Source organism: Bos javanicus, chromosome 22 (assembly GCF_032452875.1).
Source record: "Bos javanicus breed banteng chromosome 22, ARS-OSU_banteng_1.0, whole genome shotgun sequence".
Taxonomy (NCBI): Eukaryota; Metazoa; Chordata; class Mammalia; order Artiodactyla; family Bovidae; genus Bos; species Bos javanicus.
In genome coordinates this window covers 16,873,449-16,893,431 of record NC_083889.1, presented here as the reverse complement: position 1 = coordinate 16,893,431, position 19,983 = coordinate 16,873,449, and the positions used below count along the sequence as shown (strand labels likewise).

At 47.0% G+C, this 19,983-nt stretch overlaps 2 protein-coding genes across 18 annotated transcripts in view; one reads left to right on the top strand and one right to left on the bottom strand.

Moving 5' to 3' along the window:
* Positions 1 to 10,034, top strand: part of TTLL3 (tubulin tyrosine ligase like 3) — a 23,836-nt gene extending 13,802 nt beyond the window's left edge. For 5 of the 13 annotated variants that reach the window (XM_061396273.1, XM_061396272.1, XM_061396266.1 and 2 more), the window contains 6 exons: positions 1,794 to 2,037; positions 3,053 to 3,488; positions 8,186 to 8,358; positions 9,060 to 9,136; positions 9,309 to 9,535; positions 9,726 to 10,034. In XM_061396273.1, the coding sequence (XP_061252257.1) occupies positions 1,794 to 2,037; positions 3,053 to 3,488; positions 8,186 to 8,358; positions 9,060 to 9,136; positions 9,309 to 9,535; positions 9,726 to 10,031 (1,463 nt within the window). In that variant the 3' untranslated portion in view covers positions 10,032 to 10,034. Of the gene's footprint in view, positions 1 to 1,793; positions 2,038 to 3,052; positions 3,489 to 8,185; positions 9,137 to 9,308 lie in introns of those variants that run through there. The other 8 variants (XM_061396277.1, XM_061396274.1, XM_061396267.1 and 5 more) reach the window with 7 other exon arrangements.
* The window catches only part of RPUSD3 (RNA pseudouridine synthase D3), a 27,658-nt gene extending 7,675 nt beyond the window's left edge, over positions 1 to 19,983 (bottom strand). The window contains exons 1-9 of one of the 5 annotated variants that reach the window (XM_061396287.1): positions 19,853 to 19,981; positions 19,389 to 19,528; positions 18,474 to 18,518; positions 18,252 to 18,351; positions 17,372 to 17,479; positions 17,207 to 17,291; positions 16,859 to 16,982; positions 13,131 to 13,270; positions 11,789 to 12,371 (exon numbers count right to left, since the gene is read on the bottom strand). In XM_061396287.1, coding sequence (XP_061252271.1) covers positions 12,180 to 12,371; positions 13,131 to 13,270; positions 16,859 to 16,982; positions 17,207 to 17,291; positions 17,372 to 17,479; positions 18,252 to 18,351; positions 18,474 to 18,518; positions 19,389 to 19,528; positions 19,853 to 19,953 — 1,035 coding nt within the window. In that variant the 5' untranslated portion in view covers positions 19,954 to 19,981 and the 3' untranslated portion in view covers positions 11,789 to 12,179. Of the gene's footprint in view, positions 1 to 3,486; positions 7,421 to 11,788; positions 12,372 to 13,130; positions 13,958 to 16,858; positions 16,983 to 17,206; positions 17,292 to 17,371; positions 17,480 to 18,251; positions 18,352 to 18,473; positions 18,519 to 19,388; positions 19,529 to 19,852 lie in introns of those variants that run through there. The other 4 variants (XM_061396290.1, XM_061396288.1, XM_061396291.1 and 1 more) reach the window with 4 other exon arrangements.

Below are 19,983 nucleotides of genomic sequence, written 5' to 3'. Positions count from 1 at the left end.
AGTGAATTCAGTGTATTTCAACATTTTCTCTCCATTTTTAGTAAAACTTAATTGAAATATGTATACAGTCCACTTCATTGACAAGGCTACACTTTGTGAATATACAACTCAGTGAATTGTCACATAGGGAACACACTCGTGGAAACACAGCACCCAGATTACAAAATAAAACATTACCTTTACCCTAGAGGGCCCCGTACTACCTCCTGGTCTCTACCTCCCTGCAGTGGAAGCCCTTATTCTGACTTACAATACCATAGATTAGTGTTGCCTGTTTTTAAATTTTATATAAAAGTACGGTATATACTTTCCTACCTCATTCTGTCTTACAGCTGCACAGTCTAATCTTGTGTATATGTACTCTTGTGGTTTTACTTAATCCTTTTCTGATGGATATTTAGATGGCCATCAGTTTTTCCCCTATTTATTTGATTATTGATTGGTTAATTGCTGTTAGCAACACTGATGAATATCTTGTGCAGATATCTTTCCATTTATAGTAGTTTTTCCACTTATTTCTTTAGGATAAATTCCTAAAAATGAAATTGCTGGGTCAGAGGTCATGAACAGTCTCAATCTGTGGCTATACAAGTCATCATGATATTGGCAATCTTAGTAATCAGTCTGGGCTTTTGAGAAAGTATCTGGCCTGGGAACCAAGCACAAGTTGTTCTGTGCCATTGGCAGGCAGTCAGACTGGAGGACCAAGCAGTGAAGAAATGACTGATTTGTGAGTGTAGGTGTTTGTTTGCAGTGTGATTCTTACTGTAGACCCTTGAACAACATGAATGAACTGCATGGGTCCACATATATGCAGATTCTTTCACTTTGTATCTACTTTAGTACTACATGATCTATAGTTGAATCTGTGGATGCAGAACCAGGGATATAGAGGACCTACTGTAAAGTTATACAATAATTTTCAACTGTTCAGAGGGTTGGCACTCCTAATCCCTGCATTGTTCAATGGTCAGCTGTATTTATCAGCATTAAAACACCTTATTAGCATAAGATGCTTAACGTCACTTGTTATAAAACAGATAAAATTAAAAGATACCATTCTACCTAGGAGAATGGCAAAAATAAATCATCAACAGTGTTGGTAGTATGTGGGCAAACACACAATCTCATACACTCTTACTAGGAGTGCAAGTTGTTAGAACATCTTTGTTCTGTAAACTGAAAAAATGCACATACCCTTTGAGCCAGCAAATCTATAACTAGAGATGTTTTTCACAGGTAACTAGTAATTAGGATGAGTTAACATTTACTTAATGCTCACCAAGTGCCAGGCACTGTTCCAGTTCCTTAGGATGTTTAAATGCATAGAACGCTGTGCAGCTGAGGCACACACAGACTCTCCCATAACTTGAGTGCCCATCCATAGGACCTGGAAGCAGCACCTGGCTTCTTTGGAGCAGGAGATGTGTGTTGTTGCTTTTTTCTTAATTGTGTACCCTTTTGTACTGCCTACTTTTTGCCTCTGCTCTTTTATATTCTGTTATTATGAAAAACGAATCAAAGTCATATATGTATATGGTTTTAAAAAGACCCAAAACTGTTTAAATTTTTATATGTGCATATATTCCTTTCCATCATCAAAATTGGTTAATTAAAAAAAAATCCTTGGCAGATTCTCAGCTTTCCCAAAGGGAACATGGAGAAAGGCAGGCTTACCCACTCGGGCCTGTCCTTAGGGGATGAGGGCTTAGGATGAACTGTTCATAGTCCCCTAGCCCATCTCCCAGCCAAAGCCTGGCCCGATCCCTAACCAGCCCTGTTTCCCCCTTTAGGTATCATGTGCATGGACCACCTGGAGGAAATGCTGAAGCTGGTGGACTGCAACCCCATGATGATGAAGGACGGCAAGTGGGTGGTGCAGAAGTATATCGAGCGGCCCTTGCTCATCTTTGGCACCAAATTTGATCTGAGGCAGTGGTTCCTGGTGACTGACTGGAACCCACTTACTGTGTGGTTCTACCGTGACAGCTACATCCGCTTCTCCACACAGCCCTTCTCCCTGAAGAACCTGGACAAGTGAGCCCCCCCACCCTCAGCCCCCTCAGTCCCATGGGCTCCTAATCTAATTGGGGAGCTGGCAAGGAATAGTGCTTCCAGTGTGGTGCTGGGCTCTGAACACAGCCTCTGCAGGCAGGCAGGTGTCATCCATCCACCCATCCTTCCACCCAGCAGATGCCTATGGCACGTGTACCCTGAGCCATTCACCGTTCTAGGCACTTGGGACACAGTAGTGAATGAAATGAACCCAGCCCTCAAGAGTTCACATTCCAGCAGGGAGAAACAGACAAGCCGTGAACATAATCAGTAAAATCATCAATGGGTTAAAAGGTGATACATGTTATGAGAGAAAAGATGTAGAGCAGGGTAGAGGGGGATCAGGAGAAATAGAGAGGCAGCATTCACTTGGAGGTGAGAGGAAGCCTGTGGAGCCCTGGATTCAAATTCCTTTTTTGCAGCTTCCAAGCTCTGTGACTTGGGTCAAGTGGAACTCTGTTTAAGCATCAGTCACCACCATCTGTAGAATGGAGCCAGTAACATGGAGCTCGTAGCTGTCGGTTAACTGAGTGCTTGCATGTGACGAATGCCAAGCACTTCATGTATATTATCTCTGACGTTCATGAAAACCTGGTCAAGTGGGTACTGTTACTACCCCTATCTTTTACATGTTGAAAGGAGCACGCAGGTTAAATGAGTTATATGAGATTTCACCAGTCAGCGATGAAGACAGGACTTGAGCACACGTCTTGGTGATTACAAGCCCTGTACTCTGAGCTGCCTTCTTCCAGGCATTGGGAGAGTTAACTGTGACACTGTCACAAAGCACTTGGCACTGTGGCCCCATACTTAGTACCCTCAGAGAGGTCCTGAGCACAGACTGGTAGCGGCCCTAGAAGATGGTGATGAGCATTTTGTCAACTCAGCTGCACAGTTCAGTGTATGCAGGACTGGTTCTGGGGTTTGCCTGCCCTCCCCACGTTTGAGTGGCTGGGGCACAGGGAGCCAGTCCTCAGCTTCCTGCTCTCTGTCCCAGCTCCGTGCACCTGTGCAACAACTCCATCCAAAAGCACCTGGAGAATTCATGCCACCGACACCCACTGCTGCCCCCAGACAACATGTGGTCAAGCCAGAAATTCCAGGCCCACCTGCAGGAGACGGGGGCCCCGAACGCCTGGTCCACTGTCATTGTGCCTGGCATGAAGGCCGCAGTGATCCACGCCCTGCAGACCTCCCAGGACACCGTGCAGTGTCGGAAGGCCAGCTTCGAGCTCTACGGTGCTGACTTTGTGTTCGGTGAGGACTTCCAGCCCTGGCTGATCGAGATCAACGCCAGCCCCACCATGGCACCCTCCACGGCTGTCACCGCCAGGCTCTGCGCCGGCGTGCAGGCCGACACCCTGCGTGTGGTCATCGACCGGCGACTGGACCGCAACTGTGACACGGGGGCCTTTGAGCTCATCTACAAGCAGGTGAGGTGGCCAGGCCCAGGCAGGACCCAGGGAGGCCTCCCTGTAGTAAAGCTTAGGGCTCTGCAGTCACACAAACCCAGTTTGGGTCCTGGTCTTGCTGCAGTGACTGGGTACAGCCACTCCACCCTCTTGAGCCTCCATTTCCCTGTCTGTAAGATGGACATGCTGTTACCATCTTTCTCCTGGGGTTTAGGGGATGAAATGAGTTAGTGTGTTGGATAATACTTCTAGAGGCTGGTAGCATACTGTTACAAGCATAGACTCTGAAACCTCCCTGGGTTCAAATCCCTGCTCAAATAAATAACTCCTCTTCCATGAGGTTCCAGTAAAACAGCAGCCCTCAAAATTATAGAAGCTCTGCTACTGCTACTGCTAAGTCACTTCAGTCGTGTCTGACTCTGTGTGACCCCATAGACGGCAGCCCACCAGGCTCCCCCATCCCTGGGATTCTCCAGGCAAGAACACTGGAATGGGTTGCCATTTCCTTTTCCAATGCATGAAAGTGAAAAGTGAAAGGGAAGTCGCTCAGTCGTGTCCGACTCTTAGCGACCCCATGGACTGCAGCCTACCAGGCTCCTCCGCCCATGGGATTTTCCAGGCAAGAGTACTGGAGTGGGGTGCCACTCTACTGTTAACCAAAAGGCCATGCAGCTCTGTCTTTTCACTCAAAATGTGTTCAAGACTGAATCTTGAGACCTATAGGTATACTCTTGGGATGCTTAAAAGATGTGTAGCTGCCTTAAAGGGCCTAATAGGCATGGCTTGGGTTTCTCTGAAGTTTTCTGTTTGTTTTTGTCTTTTTAAATATCATTGACATACAACATTGTTAATTTCAGATGTACAACATAACAGTATTTGTATATATTGTGAAAAGATCACCACCATAGGTCTAGTTAACATAGATCATCAAACAGTTACAAAAATTTTTTTCTTGCATGAGAACTTTCAAGATCTACTTTCTCAGCAACTTTCAAATATACAACATTATTAACTATAGTCATGATTCTATACATGACTTATATATTTGTAACTGAAAGTTTGTAATTTTTTATTCCCTTCACCCATTTTGCCCACCAATCAGCTATCTGTTCTCTGTATCAGTGAGTTCAGTTTGTTTTTTATTTTAGATTCTGCATATAATTGAGATCATATGATATTTGTCTTTCACTGACTTATTTAACTTAGCATAATATATCCATGGTCTGTCCACGTTGTCACAAATGTCAAGATTTCATTATTTTTATTTTTTTGGCTGCACCTCATGGGATCTTAGTTCCCCAAACAGGGACCAAACCAGTGCCCCTGCAGTTCCCCAACCAGGGGCCAAATCTGTGCTCCCTGTAGTGGAAGCGTAGAGTCTTAACCACTGGCCTGACAGGCAAGTCCTGAGATTTTGTTCTTTTTAATGGCTGAGTAATATTCCGTAATATATTTACATGTACACATTTTCTCTGTTCATCTGTCAGTGGATGCTTAGGCCACTTCCATATGTTGGTTATTATAAATAGAGCTGCCATGAACATGGGCTTGCAGATATCTTTTCAAATGGTTTTTCATTTCCTTTAGGTAAATACCCAGAAGTGGAATTGCTGGATTGTATGGTAGCTCTAACATTAACTTTCTGAAGAACATCCATACTGTTTTCCATAGTGGGCACACCAATTTACCTTCCCACCAACCTGCAAAAAAGTTCCCTTTTCTTTACATCCTTGCCAACCCTTGTAATTTTTTGTCTTTTGGACGATAGCCATTCTGCCAGGTGAGAGGTGGTATCTCATTGTGGTTTTGATTTGCATTTCCCTGATGATTAGTGATGTTGAGCACCTTTTCATGCCCCTGTTTCATGTATCTGTATGTCTTCTTTTGAAACATGTCTATTCAGATCCTCTGTCCATTTTTTAATCAGATTGTCCTGTGGGGACCTCCCTGGCAATCCAGTGGTTAAGACTTCACACTTCCGTGCAGGGTATATGGGTTCGATCCCTAACTGGGAAAACTAAGATCCTGCATGAAAAAAAGATTGTCTTTATATCTTTGTATGTTATTAACCTCTTACAAGTGATTTGCATTTTCTCCCATTTGCTGGGTTGTCTTTTGATTTTGTTGATTTCCTTTGCTGTTCACAAGATTTTTAGTTTCTTTATTTGTGCTTTTGTTGCAAAATCCAAAAAATCATTGCCAAGACTGAGTTAAGGAACTTCCTGGCTGTTTTCTTCTAGAAGTTTTATGGTTTAAGGTCTTATGTTCAAGTCTTCAATCCATTTGAGTTGATTTTTCTATATGGTATAAGATAGTGGTTCAGGTTCTTTCTTTTGCATGTGGCCGTCCCGTTTTCCCAACACCACTTATTAAGAGATTGTATATTCATGCCTCGTTTATCATGATTTAATTGACCACACATGTATGGATTGATTTCTGGGGTTTTAATTTTGTTCCACTGATCTGTGTGTCTGTTTTTATGCCAGTATCATACTGTTTTGATCACTATAACTGTGTAATACATTGGTTTGGCCAAAAAGTTCATTTGAGTTTCCATATGTGCTTGGGGGGGGCCGGGGGACACCGAATGAACTTTTTGGCCAACTCAATAGTTTGAAATCAGGAAGTGTGATGCTCCCAGCTTTGTGCTTTCTCAAGATTTCTTCAGCTATTTGGAAGTCTTAAGTGATTCTGTACATCTTTGGGGATTGATTTTTCTATTTTTGTGAAAAATGTCATTGGAATTTTGATAGGGATTGCATTGAGTCTATAGATTCCTTTGGGTGCTATAGACATTTTAATAATATTAATTCTTCCATTCTATGAGTACAGAATATTTTTCTATTTATTTGTGTCATCTTCAGTTTCTTTCATCAGCAGTGTACAGGTTTTTCACCTCCTTGGTTAAATTTATTCCTGGTATTTTATTTTCTTTGATGTTCTTTAATCTCTTTAAGTTAGAACAGCCCCACTGCTTTTTTTCCCACCCATGTTTGGATCTTTTGAAGGCACCAGACTGGTTGTTTTATGGAACTGTCCCACATTCTGGAGTTATCTGATTGTTTCCTCATGGTGGTGTTTAACTTCTGTTATCTGAATGTCCTATAAACTAGAAGTTAGGTCACACAGCTTGATGAGGTTCACATTACACAGTTTTGTCAAGAACACTTGAGAGGTGATACTGGGTGCCTCACACAGCTTCACAAGACACCCATTGTCAGAGTGTCTCGTGATTGGTGATGCTAAGTCTGACCACGCGGTTAAGGTCATGCTACCAGATCTCTGCATGGTAAGTTGCATCCTTCACTTTGCAGCGATCATTTTCTTTGTAAGGTGATTCTTTGGCAGTGTGCAGATGACACATTTTCCTGTCATCTTTTTCACCTACTTGTTTTGATATCCAGTTTTGATTCTTGCCTGTTCTGTTAGAGTTGCAGAATGGTACATTGCTATTTCTATCATTCTTTCTGCATTTATGAGCTGAGATTCTTCCATAAAGATGAGTTTTTCTGTATCAACTGGGCTTCCCATGAGCTCTGATATCTGTATTTTTTTTTAATTGAAATATAGCTGATTTACAGTTGTATTAATTTATATAATTTATAGTTGTATTAATTTTTCTATAGAGTAATTCGGTTATACATATACATATTTTTTCATATTCTTTTCCTTTATGATTTATCCAAGGATATTGAATGTAATTCCCTGTGCTATACAGTAGGATGTTAATATCTGTAAATTTTTAAAATATTTATTTATTTATTAGGCTGCATCACATCTTAGTTGTGGTATGTGGGATCTTCATTATCTTCATTACGTCTTGCGGATCTTTTGCTGCAGGGCACGGATTCTCTAGTTGTGGCGTGAAGGCTCAGTAGCTGCGGTGCAGGGGCTTAGTTGTTCCATGGCATGTGGAATCTTAATTCCTTGAGCAGGGAGTGGACCCGCGTCCCCTGAATTGCAAAGCAGATTCTTAACCACTGGACCACCAGGGAAGTCTCTTGATATCTGTATTTTTAACAAGCTCCAAATGACACTGATGTTTAGATAGGTTTTAATCAGGATCTGTTGATGACATGGAAAACCCCTCAGCCTAGCCCTAGGTTAACAGGAGTGTTCCTAGCAATATGCAGGGGCTCTTCTGTGTCCAGTGCAGGAAGTACAGCTCAGCTTAATAAGAACTGAACATGGCCCAGGAGCTCCTTTCTTGGATCTTTCTCTCTGTCTCCCTCTGTATATTTGCAACATTATTCTCTCCACAGAATGCCTTCTTTAAGGTTCTGCTTCCCTTGGTTCAAATGAGAATTTAGGCAGGCTCCAGGCCTCTTATCTGTCTGGGTGTTGTAACTCACATGCTCTCAGCAGAGAATCTGGCTCATCTCAGGAAGCTGTCCATTGACAGCAGCTGGTGGAGGAGAACACACACATTCCTGGCCAGGGAGTTGAGGAGGGCAGGTGGATGGAAGGGTGGATGTGGGGGCCTGGCTAAGACTGCCTCCCACTCCGCTGGTTTATTTATCTCAGGGGCTCTGTGACCCTCCAGGTACTGATTCAGACCCCTTAGAGGACAGAGACGGGCTTTGCATTTCTCAGCCCAGAAATGTCTCCTGACCAGGTGCCCCAGAAGTTAATTCCACCTACCCTGCCCTAAGTCTTTCTAGACCTAGGATTCTAGCACCATGGTCTGAGCAGGCCTTGTCTCCCCTTCTTCCCGACAGCCTGCCGTGGAGGTGCCCCAGTATGTGGGTATCCGGCTTCTAGTAGAGGGCTCCACCATCAAGAAGCCCCTGGCGATGAGTCACCGGCGGATGGCCGTCCGCCCAGCCCTCCCTCACCTGCTGGCCCCGAGAGGCTCTGGGGAAAGCAAGGACTCAGGAAGCCCCATCCACAGGTCAGCTTCTAGGAAAGTTGCTGGGGCCAGAAGCCTGGGGCACACTGAGAAGCCAGATTCCACTGCCACCACCTCAGCCCCTGGAAAGGGGAAGAAAGGCAAGGCGAAAAGTGCCACAGCCCAGGTCCATCCCAATCTCCGGAAGTGGGACACCCCCAGCACGAGGATGGGCTGCATTTTTACCATGACCTTAGCTAGCAGGGACAGGCATCCCTACTCTCTGAACAGATTGCCACTGAGTCTGAAGAACTCCCAGGCCCTGGGTAAGACCCTTCCCCCCAAACACCCCAGGGCCTCAAGACAACTTCTTCCTGTTCTCCAAGCCCCTCCTAACCACCTGGGTTTGCCCCCACCCACAGCCCCACCGGAGAGTCACCGGTAGTAAGTAAAAGCCACCACTTACAAAGTATTTTTAAAAACTGCATGACTGAATGACTGATCCACCCCCCTGCAAAGTAGTCATGTGGTGAGGCAGTTGTACTCATTTTGAAGATGCCAGGACTCAGTCCCAGGTTGATCTCACTCCAGAGCCCCAACTTTTCCTGCTGTAGTATTCTGTCTTTGCTGCCATGCAAAGTTGCCTCTGGGGGAAAGAACTAATATCTGTACAGCACATAACAGTTTAAACTGTGTCACTACCTGACCAGCTCCTTTAGTTCTCACAGCCTAGCGAGGGAGGTGCTATGATCCCCATTTTCCAGCCGAGGTATCAGGAAGTGTAAGGAAGTTGCCCGAGGTTGCACAGCTCAGAAGGGGCAGAGCTGGAATGCAGACCCAGGTCTGTTGGACTTCAAACCCTGTGTCCTTCCCATGGTCTCTGGAGAAGGAACTGGGTGGGCTCCATCTGCCCTCATCTCCCCCTGCCTCCCCACCTTCCACGCACACCTTGAGGGGCAGCTGGTCAGCCTTAGCCCCTCCCCAGCCCCTCACGGCCCCTCTTGCTCCCACAGCCCCTTACCACTTCCCAAGCCTCCACAGCAAGCCCCGGCTGCCTTCTCCCCATGTGTCCTGGCCCCAGGGGCAGGTCCTCAGACTACAGCACAGCAAGCTGGTGGGCACCAAGGGCCTGTCGACCACAGACAAGGCCTTGATGACTCTACCAACCGCCAAGGTTTTGATTTCCCTCCCACCTAACCCTGAGCTCAAGCTGGCACCCAACGCCCTGAAACCAAAAAAGGTGGGCCTCAAACTGTGACCCGTACCCCGCTGGGTAGTGCTGACTATCGGGGTCAGGGCTGGAGGGCACAGGTAGAGGGTAGCCCCCAGGCTGGCCTGTGCCCCAAGGGAAGGGCTTGCATCCCTCAGGACCCCCTTCCTGAACAGATTCCTGATCCTCTCTCCTCCTTCTCCCCTCCTTTCACACGGAGGCTCTTGCTCCCCAGCGCCTTCATGGTCCCTACTTTGGAAGTAATGTGTGGTCTCAGCCCTTTGAAGACGGAAATCTTCCTAGCATCTACAGGAAGAGCAAGACCAAAGGCAAATGCAAGGCCAGACTCTGTGACAGACCAAAGGCCGAGACACACCTCGTGACGACACTGAGCCTTCCAGGACCTCTGACCCTTGTCACAGACCGGGGTTTGGAGGGCACAAGGGACAGGTGGCCACAGAAGCCCTTGCTTCCATCACCATCACCCTTATCCTGGATGCAGCGCCAAATAAAAAAGAGCAAATGAGGTATTCGAGGCTCGGCTCCTTTTCTCTTGGAGGGTGAAGAGAGGGTATAGTGTGACCCTGTACTCCAGGGCCCAGGACAAGAGCCAGAGGCTGTCAGCAACTCCCCCCCAAAGCACAGCCCCGCACTCCCACCCAGCAACAACAGGAGACTCAGCGGAGAAGAGTGGACCTGGCTAAACCCCAGCCCTCTCCTGAGGGAGTGGGCCCGTCCCTTCCTCTGCAAGGGGCCAAGGTCACCTCAAAAGGAAATATCCAACAAGCCCCTCTCATCTGAAAAAAGCTCAACATTCCTTAGTTATAATGGGTTGAATGTTGGTATGTCTTCCTAGAACCTGTTGGATATGTCTATTTGGAAAAAAAGGTCTTTGCAGATATAAGTTAAAGTTCAGATTTTGAGATGAGATCATCCAGATGGGGCCTCAATCCAATAACAATTGTCCTTACAAGGGACTGAAGAGAAGACAATCGAGGAGGAGGCTGTGTGGAGACAGAGGCAGAGGTTGGCATGATACGGCCACAAGTCAGAGGGTGCTTAAGCCACCAGAAGTTGGAAGAGGTAAGGAAAGATTCTCCCGTAGAGCCTTTGGGTAGAGCACAGCCCTGTCAACACCTTGATTTTGGACTTCCGGCCTCTAAAACTGGGAGAGAGAATCCATTTTGTGCTATTTTAAACCATTCAGGTTGTGGTAATTTTTTTTTTTTCCTATTTTTTGGCCGTGCCATGTGGCACATGGGATCTTAGTTCCCCAGCCAGGAATTGAACCCATGCCCCCTGCCATGGAAGTGCAGTGTCTTAACCACTGAGCCTCCAGGGAAGGCCCCAGGTTGTGGTAATTCATTGCAGCGGCCCTAGGAAACAAACACACTAGTCAAATCAAGATAAATATACTCTGATCCAGAAATTATTGCACAGCTGAATGAGAAAACGCAGACAGGCAGACCCACAGCAGCACTGTGGTCACAGCCGATGACCTAAGTGTCCATTAACGTTGGGTGGATAGACTGCAAGCCCCAGCATTCCAACTCCATGCCACACAACAGATGCATTTCCCAGGGTGGAGTGAGAACAAGTCACAAAAGGATATATACAGCACAGTTCCATTCCACAGGAGTTTGAGAAACAAGCAAAACAAAATACATTGTTTAGGGATGCATGTATATGTGGTAACACTTTAAAAAAACAGACAAGGAAAGAATTCTCTCAAGTCAGGGGAGTGGTTTCCAATTGTGACTTTACACTAGTGCCCATTCTGGAGCTTTTAAAAAAGATGTCTCTATCCAAGACTGGTAAAAGTATCTTAGGAGTGCAGTCAGGGGAGGCATGGGGATTTTTTTTTAAGCTTTCTGAGGGGGCAGGGTAGGGGGTTCTAATATGGGGCCAGGGTTGAGAACAGCTTTGTTCTAAGACAGGAGAAGGATGCTTCTATTTTGTGCCAAGTGGTGGTTACGTGAGTGTCACCTTACAGTTATTCTTTAAGTCACACAGATGTTTTATGCACTCTGTATGTTTGATATGTTACATGGTTTTTTAAAGTAAAATATCTAACATCTAAATGAGTAGTCAAATTCTTGGAGACAGGAAACAGTGGCTACTGGGGCTGAGATGGGTAGGGGATGGGCAGTTGGTGTTTAATGAGAACAGAGTTTCAGTTTGGGTGGATGAGAAAGTTCTGGAGTTGGATGCAGAAGATGGCTACACCACCGTGTGAATGTACTTAATGCCACTGAACTATACACTTAAAAACAGTGAAGATCGTAAAGTCTACGAAGTGTATTTTAGCACAAATTAAAGAAAAAAAAAACTCTTAACATTTTCTCTCAGCTAGAATTAGGCCAGAAACAGCCAAACATAAAGACTATGTGTTGAACTCAGCAGAAAGCACAGTCCGTGATAAACATTTTCTTTCTCAGCAAATCCTGAAAACGATCCTGTGAGGTAGGTACTTTTATTATTTAAAGCCCAGAGAGGTGAGGTAATTTGGCCAACACCACACAGCAAATGGCCTTAGGATGCGATCTCAGGTCTATCCCACTAGAGCGCCCAGCATTTTACACGGTGGCCTGACTGCATGCTGAGCACTGACCACACTCTTCTGGGGCCTGACCACAGCCCATTCGCCTCCCACCCCAACCGCTTTCCAGCAGGACTATTGGTAGTGGAGCCCCAGGCACTGCAGGGTCCTGGAGAAGTAAGAGGGCAGAGGAGCCAGAAGCTCAATGGGTGGGTCCCTGGGCCTGGCGCCTGGGAGGCGAAGACAGTGCAAATGGAGGTGCAGGGGCAACCGGGCAGCCTGGGAGGCAGTCAGGCAGAGGCGGCCGAGGAGGGCTTCATCCAGGACCTGGGGCGGAGACGTGCCAGCATTCAGCCAGGGGAGTTCCCAGCAGCGCTCAGCGAAAGAGGAGCAAGGTAAATACTTTGTCCTCCCTCTGCATCCATGTTCTGCATGCCTCTGCACACGTAAATACCTTCACATTCACACACACACACACTACAGCATAGACCAGCTAGGAGTCACCAAATCAGCTTCCTAGGCATTTCGCTAAACTGCATTCCCCAGCACCTCCTGCAGGTTGGGGAGGCCGTGATTGAGCCCCACTCAGCACAACAGGAGTGTTGAGTATGTGTCCCGCTTCCTGACCTGGCCCGAGAAACCAACCCCCACCTCCACGAACCTGCCCTGTCTCCTCTGCTGATGAGATGGCAGCAGCCAGGGGCCCCCCAAGTGACTTGTTTGGAGCAAAGCCTGCCCCTACCCCATCCCATTAACTGGACTTCATACAGAAGGAAATTGTTGTGTTAATACTCTGGTACTTGAGGTTTTTCTGTTAAAGCAGTGTTACCAGAATACACAACCTCTTACACCCATTACAGAATGGCAGACTTAGAAGGACCTTTAGAAATCGGCTGGTTTGATTTCCTTACTGAACAGAAGAGACCCATAAGAGAGGGTGTCACTTAGTGCCACACAGCAAGACAGGGCTCCTGGTAGCTTTGGAAGCCAGAGTTGCGTAGCGGACGTCTGGAGATGCTATCCATCCCTCCACCCCAACAAGCCCCAGCCCACCCCAGAAGGCTGCAGGCAGGTGGACTTGGGTACCTGTCTTTGGGGCTTGGTGCTCTCGACTGGCAGAAGAAAGCGCTGGCCGAGGACAGTGCCCACGCGGGCAGAGTATGTGTGATCCCCAAGCACAGGGCAGAGCTGCAGGGCCATGTGTGCCTGTAGCTGGCTGGGAAACACTAGAAGACAGGAGATGGGACAGATGGCAGGCAAGCAGTTCATTCTGTCCCAGCCAGTACTGCCGTGCCCCCTGCCCCCCATTCTCAGATGGTGTGGTTTCAGTGAGGTGGACACTACCACCCCAGCCTCTGGAGCAAGGTCGGGGCAGGTAGAGCTGTCAAGCCACCAGCCTTGCGGGACTCATCCATGAAGAGACGCAACCCTGAATTTTTTGTGATGCTTCTGGGAATGAAGAGCACTCTTTCCTGCTGTGGAGTGAGCCTGGAGCTGCTGGAGCACCTGCATCTCTGCCTCCATGGGGGATAACTGCTGCTCCTATGGGAGGAAGAAGCCAGCACGCGGGAGGTGGAAAGAGAGGGAGAAATGGCTTTCTGATGACATCTTCCAAGCCTGGATGCAGCCAAGCCCGAACTATATTTTTTTTTGGCTGCACTGGGTCTTCATTGCTGCATGCGGGCTTTCTCTAGTTGTGGAGAGCGGGGGCTACTCTCTAGTTGCGGTGTATGGGCTTCTCATTGCGGTGGCTTCTGTTGTGGAGCACAGGCTCTAGGGTGTGCAGGCTTTCAGGAGCTGCAGCACGCAGGCTCGGTAGTTGCGACTTGCTGGCTCCAAGGGGCGAGGGCTTCAATAGTTGCAGCACAGGGGCTCATTAGTTGTGGCTGGTGGGCCCCAGAGCGTGCACAAGCCTGAACTTAGAAGTTATATGAGTCATTAAATTGCTCTTTTGGGTGACACCAACTTGAACTTGTTTTGGGGAAACGTAATGGGTATGAAATAGTTCATATATGTAAACTTATTAATACTCCTGAAAACCCTATAATGTGAGACCCAGCATCATTCCACCTTATAGACAGGAAACTCTCAGCTCAAGAAGTAACCAGCCCACCACAGACTGGGATTCAAACCCAGGAGCTGTCTGTCTACTTTCATGTCTAGCAATATGGTAGACTGGGTAATCTAAATACCCATCTTTTATTAACCACCTAGAAACACTGGAAAACTGTAACAATCATCCTTTTAAATACACAGCGGGACAGAGGGGAAAGTAAAGTCCCCTGGATGAAAATACAAAAAGAAAACAAATCCAGAGCACAAGAGAGTCAACATTTCACCTCTTCTAGGGGTATTTCCAATCTTGGGGCTAAGGGGGCTTGGGTTTAAGTAGTGACAAGGGGCCAGGGATGAGGTTGTGCCCAAATGAAATCTGAGAGGCTACATCTTCCATGCAAGGGTGGACTAGGAGAAAAAGCCAGCCATCAAGGAAGGCAGATGAACTCTGTAGGTATGGATGAGGGGAAGGAAGATGAATTCCCAACTGTGAGCTGCTCTCACACAGGCTTGAGGTTCTAATACCACCTGAGTGATCTGTGAACTTCCAACTGAGGTGTTAATCTCTAGGTCCTGAAGCAGTGATGTGAGCCCACTCAGCAGAAGCAAGGCAGAACCCCTCAAGTCCCCACCGCCAATGAGGCAGTAAAGGATTTCCATAGATGAAGACCCAGCACAACCTGAACCCCAGAGCAATAAGGAGACATTCCACCAAGGGGAGCAAGTCTGCAGAAATCACAACAGAATTAGACCCTTAGAATCTCCAGACAAAAGAATTATAGAAACACCATATAGGTGTGCTTTAAATGAGTAAAAACAAACAAGAACAAGTAATGACAGAAAAAAACAGATGCCATCGCTAATTGGGTTCAAGGCTAGGAGAATGGATGGACGACAAGCACAGGGAAGGAGGTGATCAACAAAGAGGCTTGCCCAGAGCATGGACCGTCAGTTGATGTGTGTTCTTGGCCATTTGGGATTTATAGGTAAAGAAAAAGCTGACAGATCAGCAAGAGAAGGTGCGAAGCAATCTGAAGACTGACCAGGTCATATAATTCTTGGAAAAACTTGAATCAGTGGCTGTTGGTCACCTTTACTTACTGGTGTGAAAAATAAAACCACAGGATGGACCACAGCAATTGGTGAGCAGACAAAACTTTAAATCAGAAAGGCAGGGTGGTAGTCCACGGTATGTGCAGTAAAGGTGGTTAGAGGTATAATAACTTGAATATCCTTTGAGATCTGAGATTTTAGCATCATGCTTTATTGGGTTTGAATACTGTTCTCATTAGTTTTATTGAAGTCTAGACAAAAATGTTAGGACTTTGGGAGTTCCCTGGCGGTCTAGTGGTTAGGACTCTGCTCTTCCATTTCTGTGGGCCCAGTAATTCCTGGTCAGGGAACTATCCCTCAAGCCATGCCATGCAGCCAGAAAAAAAAAACTGATTTAATAAGAATGAGTAAAACATTGGTTAAAAAACGCAGGCAAGGGCTTCCCTGGTGGTCCAGTGGTTAAGAATCTGCCTTTCAATGCAATGGACACAGCTTCCTGGTCAGGGAAGATCCCACATGCGCAGAGCAACTAAGCCCGTGTGTCACAACTACTGAGCTACAACTAGAGCGCATGCTCTACAACGAGAAGCCACCGTAACGAGACTCGACCACCACAAAAGAGAAGCCCTCACTGCGCAACAGGAGAAGCCCACGCGCAGCAACAAGACCCACCGCAGCCAAAAACTAAAAGAAATCTTAAAAAAAAATGCAGGCAACAAGTCTAGAAGTATTCTTTTTTTTTTTTTCAGAAGTATTATAAAAGTTCATTTACCTTGCAGTTGGCAGGACTGAGTCACGATTTTCAGGCTGACTTGGCCTTCGTGTGGACTGGAGGAAAGCACTGCTCCCTTGCTGGGTGCAGTCCTGCCAGGGCCCACACCTCAGCAGAGAGAATATGGGCTGCTCTGTAACAGAGCTACCTGCACATGGGCAGCCCTGGCTGCTTGACTGTTGGATAGGAACACTCACAGCTTTTGAAGACCAAAGATTGTAAATAAGTGTTTTAAAATTTTTTTGGGGAAGCTATTTTTGTTAAAAGCATTATGCAAATTAAAAAGTTTGATGTGAAAGAAAAAAACAGATGCCTTATTTTTTTTTAAAGGCCATCTGTATTTGTAAACAACCAACTTGAATTTGTAGATGTAAACAATACAATCAATGGGTAGGTTAAACTAGCAGGTTAGATCCAACTGAAGAGAAAATTACTCAGCTGGAAGGTACGTCTGAAGATTACCCAGAATGCGGCAAAGATAAAGATGTGAAAAATGTGTTAGAAAAGTTGAGACATAGCAGGTGAATGAGAAACTCAGATGCTATCAGGCATTCAAAAGGGAGGATGCAAGAGGCACAATATTTGAAGAACTTTTCAGGATGGATTAAACAGGTTAATCTTCAGATTCAGCAAACACACTGAATCCTGAGAAATAAAACTAAACCCACACACCTTGATTCATCACAGTGAAACTAGAGAACATCGAAGGTAAAGAGATGCTGAGAGCAGTAAGAAAAAAAATAGGTGAGTTGCAAAGGGGTGACCATCAGACTGACAGGAGAAGCACTGCCCCCTCCAGGTGGAGCTGGTCACGTACACCCTTACAGTCCATCAAAGACTCCCCAGGCCGCCCGTGAAACTACCACCTTCCTCCCATTCCCTGCCTCCCCAACCAAATACAGTTTGTCAAGTTTAGCTGGGGCTCCAGACCCACCTGTCAGTGGCTGCAGCTGGACCAGGGCACAGCCAGAGCCCGTGGCAACCACACGGAAGTGGCTAAGGGTCCTCTTGACACCTTCCATGATGTCCTTTCGGGATGGGGACTGCACTGGAACAACCTGTGGTGTCAGCCCCCAAGGGTGAACAAGCTTCACACACACCTGGGAGCTGCCCCCAAACCCTCCCTGTTCCCACCAGACCGAGGACAAGGGCCACAGTATAGGCCGTGGTCACTCACCTGTTTTAGGAGAATGAAGGGCCAGCCACCCCATATCTATACCCTTGACTCTTCTTGAGGGGTATGTCTGAGGGTCCCGTCTTCCCCACCCAGGCCCTGACTCACGAGATTGACCCCATCAATGTGTTCCAGTTTCAGAGCTGCTTGTATCTTCCCTTCAGAAGTAACTGGGATCCCATCAGTGACAGCACTGAGAAAGAGGCAGGAGGAGGTCACAGAGTTGTTTGCTGGGACCTCCCCGCTGCCCTGGAGCCTCCCAGCCCTTCTCACCAGTACGTGGCTGTGGGTTTCCTGGCTCTCCGTGAGTGAGTGAAGAACTTCTGGAGGCGGCTTGCTGTCTGGGGACAACTGGAGAGGAGCACAAGGCCCGAGGCCTCCCTGGAGAAAGGAGACAAATCACAGAAGTTAAAATCCCCTGGGACCACCGGCAAAAGAAGGAGACCCTGAGGAAGAAACACGGACCTGCTGAAGGCCAAGGAGTAACATCTGGACTACAACGCAGACCTCCTCCTGAGAAACAAGTAAGTCTTCCCCGTGTTTGATAATAAAGAGTACATAGCTTAAACGTGTTTCTCATTTTGCTCTGGCTCCCAGGGAGCTCAGAGCCAAACATCATAACAATTACCACCAACTGCTGACTGTCTACCAGTAGGCACTCTACTAGGAATTTCACATATATTAGCTATTAAATGGGCTTCCCTGGTGGCTCAGATGGTAAAGAATCTGCCTGTAATGTCAGAGATCTGGGTCTGATTCCTGGGTTGGGAAGATCCCTTGGAGAAGGGAATGGCTCAATTCCCCACAAACAAGCTTATGAGTTTGTGGAATTGCAGAAACATCTCATCTCAAGCACCATCTCTACCGATGGCTATGAGGAAAGAGTATCACAGATCAGTTAACAATACTGGCCTGGAGAAGTGACTATACACTGAGCTGTTTTATGATTAAAGAAACTAAGGCTCAGTGACACCTAAGATCAGTTTGTGCATAAAGATTTGAACCCAGATCTGTCCACTTCCTCCTCTTTTTCCTTGTTTCCTACCTCTGTGATCCCAAAGCAGCCAGTGGAAAATGTTTATTCCTAAGTGGCTCTGCCCCCATCCCAAATAGATGCTTATCTTCCTACCTTTCTATCACCTCCACCACTTACTTCCCAGATGCTCGGACAACCTGGACCTCCTGCTCCCCGAGCCCCAGGGACCGGCTCAGTTCTGGCAGCACTGACAACAACGTCAGCTCTCCTGGTTTTCCTAGGTGAAAAAAAAAGGAAGAGTACAAGTTGCTCTCAGAGGCAACATCCCTTCTCTTTGATATTGTCTGCTCTCACACATATCAAAACCCCTTTCACTGCATCTCTTTTCCCTGCCCATACCTGTCACTGGCAGACCCTGTGGCTTGTTCAATGTCACCAGAGGTCCTGAAACATGTAAAAGATAAACGTGAGCAACAGCAAAAACAGTTTACAAAGACTTTCTCAATTCGTATTATCATGTGGTCCCAGTACAACTCTCATACAGGGGTTATCAACCACTCCCTGAAATGAACTTCTTTCTGAACCTTGCATATGCTCAGCTTGCTGCCTCAACCTCAGGACCTTTGCACCTGTTGCTTTCCATGTCTCAGATTTTCACGTGGCTTGCTCCTTATATCATCATCACATCATCAAATGTGATCATCACAAAGAGGCCTGAGTCTCCAATCTGATGTCTGCTCCTTTCTTGCAGATCCTTACCACTGCTGTTTTATTAACAGTACTGATCACTAGTAAGTACTTTTTTCATTTATTTTCTGGTTAATCATTTTCTCCCACTGAAATGTTGGCTCCATGAAGGCAGGAACCATATTTATTTTGTTCAGCACTGGACAGCTATGTTCTAGAGCAGTGCCTGGAACACAACCTGTGCTCAATAAATAGCTGAGAAAATTCATAAGTCACTGGAGACTGAGGCACAGAGACATTGTTATTTTCCTAAAGCCACACAGCAAGCTGATTACAGAGCTAGATATGACTCCAAAGCCCGTTTTGTCCCTCAATATATTAACACTTTAATGAGAGCCTACTAGTGCAAAGCTCTCTGGTTATTTACACTCTCGCTCTCCACAGCTGCATCCCATGATGCTGAGGCAGAGAGTACGTGGCTGGTCGCAGCTAGTGAGGTTCGTGAGTGGGAGAACCAGGATTTGACCTCACAGGTTTTAGTAAAGTACCGAACCAGATCCTCAGAAGGCTCGGGTGAAGACTCCTCCCCTTCCGGGTCTCTCGGCACCTGTCCCTCCCACCCCTCACCTTTACGGTCCACCACAGCCGCCCTCAATACATCGACCAGTTCTTCCCGACTGAAGGTCCCCGGTCTCAGCAGTCCTGGGAAAGGCTGGTCACCCGGGGGATCCGACGGTTTGCTGGCGCCTCGACGTTGCAGCTGATGCCTGGGAACGGTTTTGTAAACAACAGGGGAATTACTACTTCCAGAGGTGCTGCCCATTCTTATCTCCACACCCATCTTCCCAAACCCTGCGGCTTCTTATGAATGCTTCAGGAAGCCTGGATTGAGCTTCCCGAAATCTCAGGTTCTACTGGCCCCAATGTACAGAAGAGAGAACTGAGGCTCAGAGAGGTCTACGACTAGTTTAGGGTCACACAGCAGAGATGAATTAGAACCCATATCTACCTAACTCCAGATCCCGCACACACCCTCCCCCGGCCCCAGTCTCCTCCCTCTACACAAAGCGGGGCGGGGGTTGTGTAATCACCGGGCCTTGGTGCCAAAGCCTGCGGCTGTGGACGTTGCACGGATCCCCAGACCCCGCCGCCAGCCACCCGAGGCCTGACCCAAAACCCGCCAGCCACCCATCTCCGGAACGAAGACACGCGCTTGTGTCCG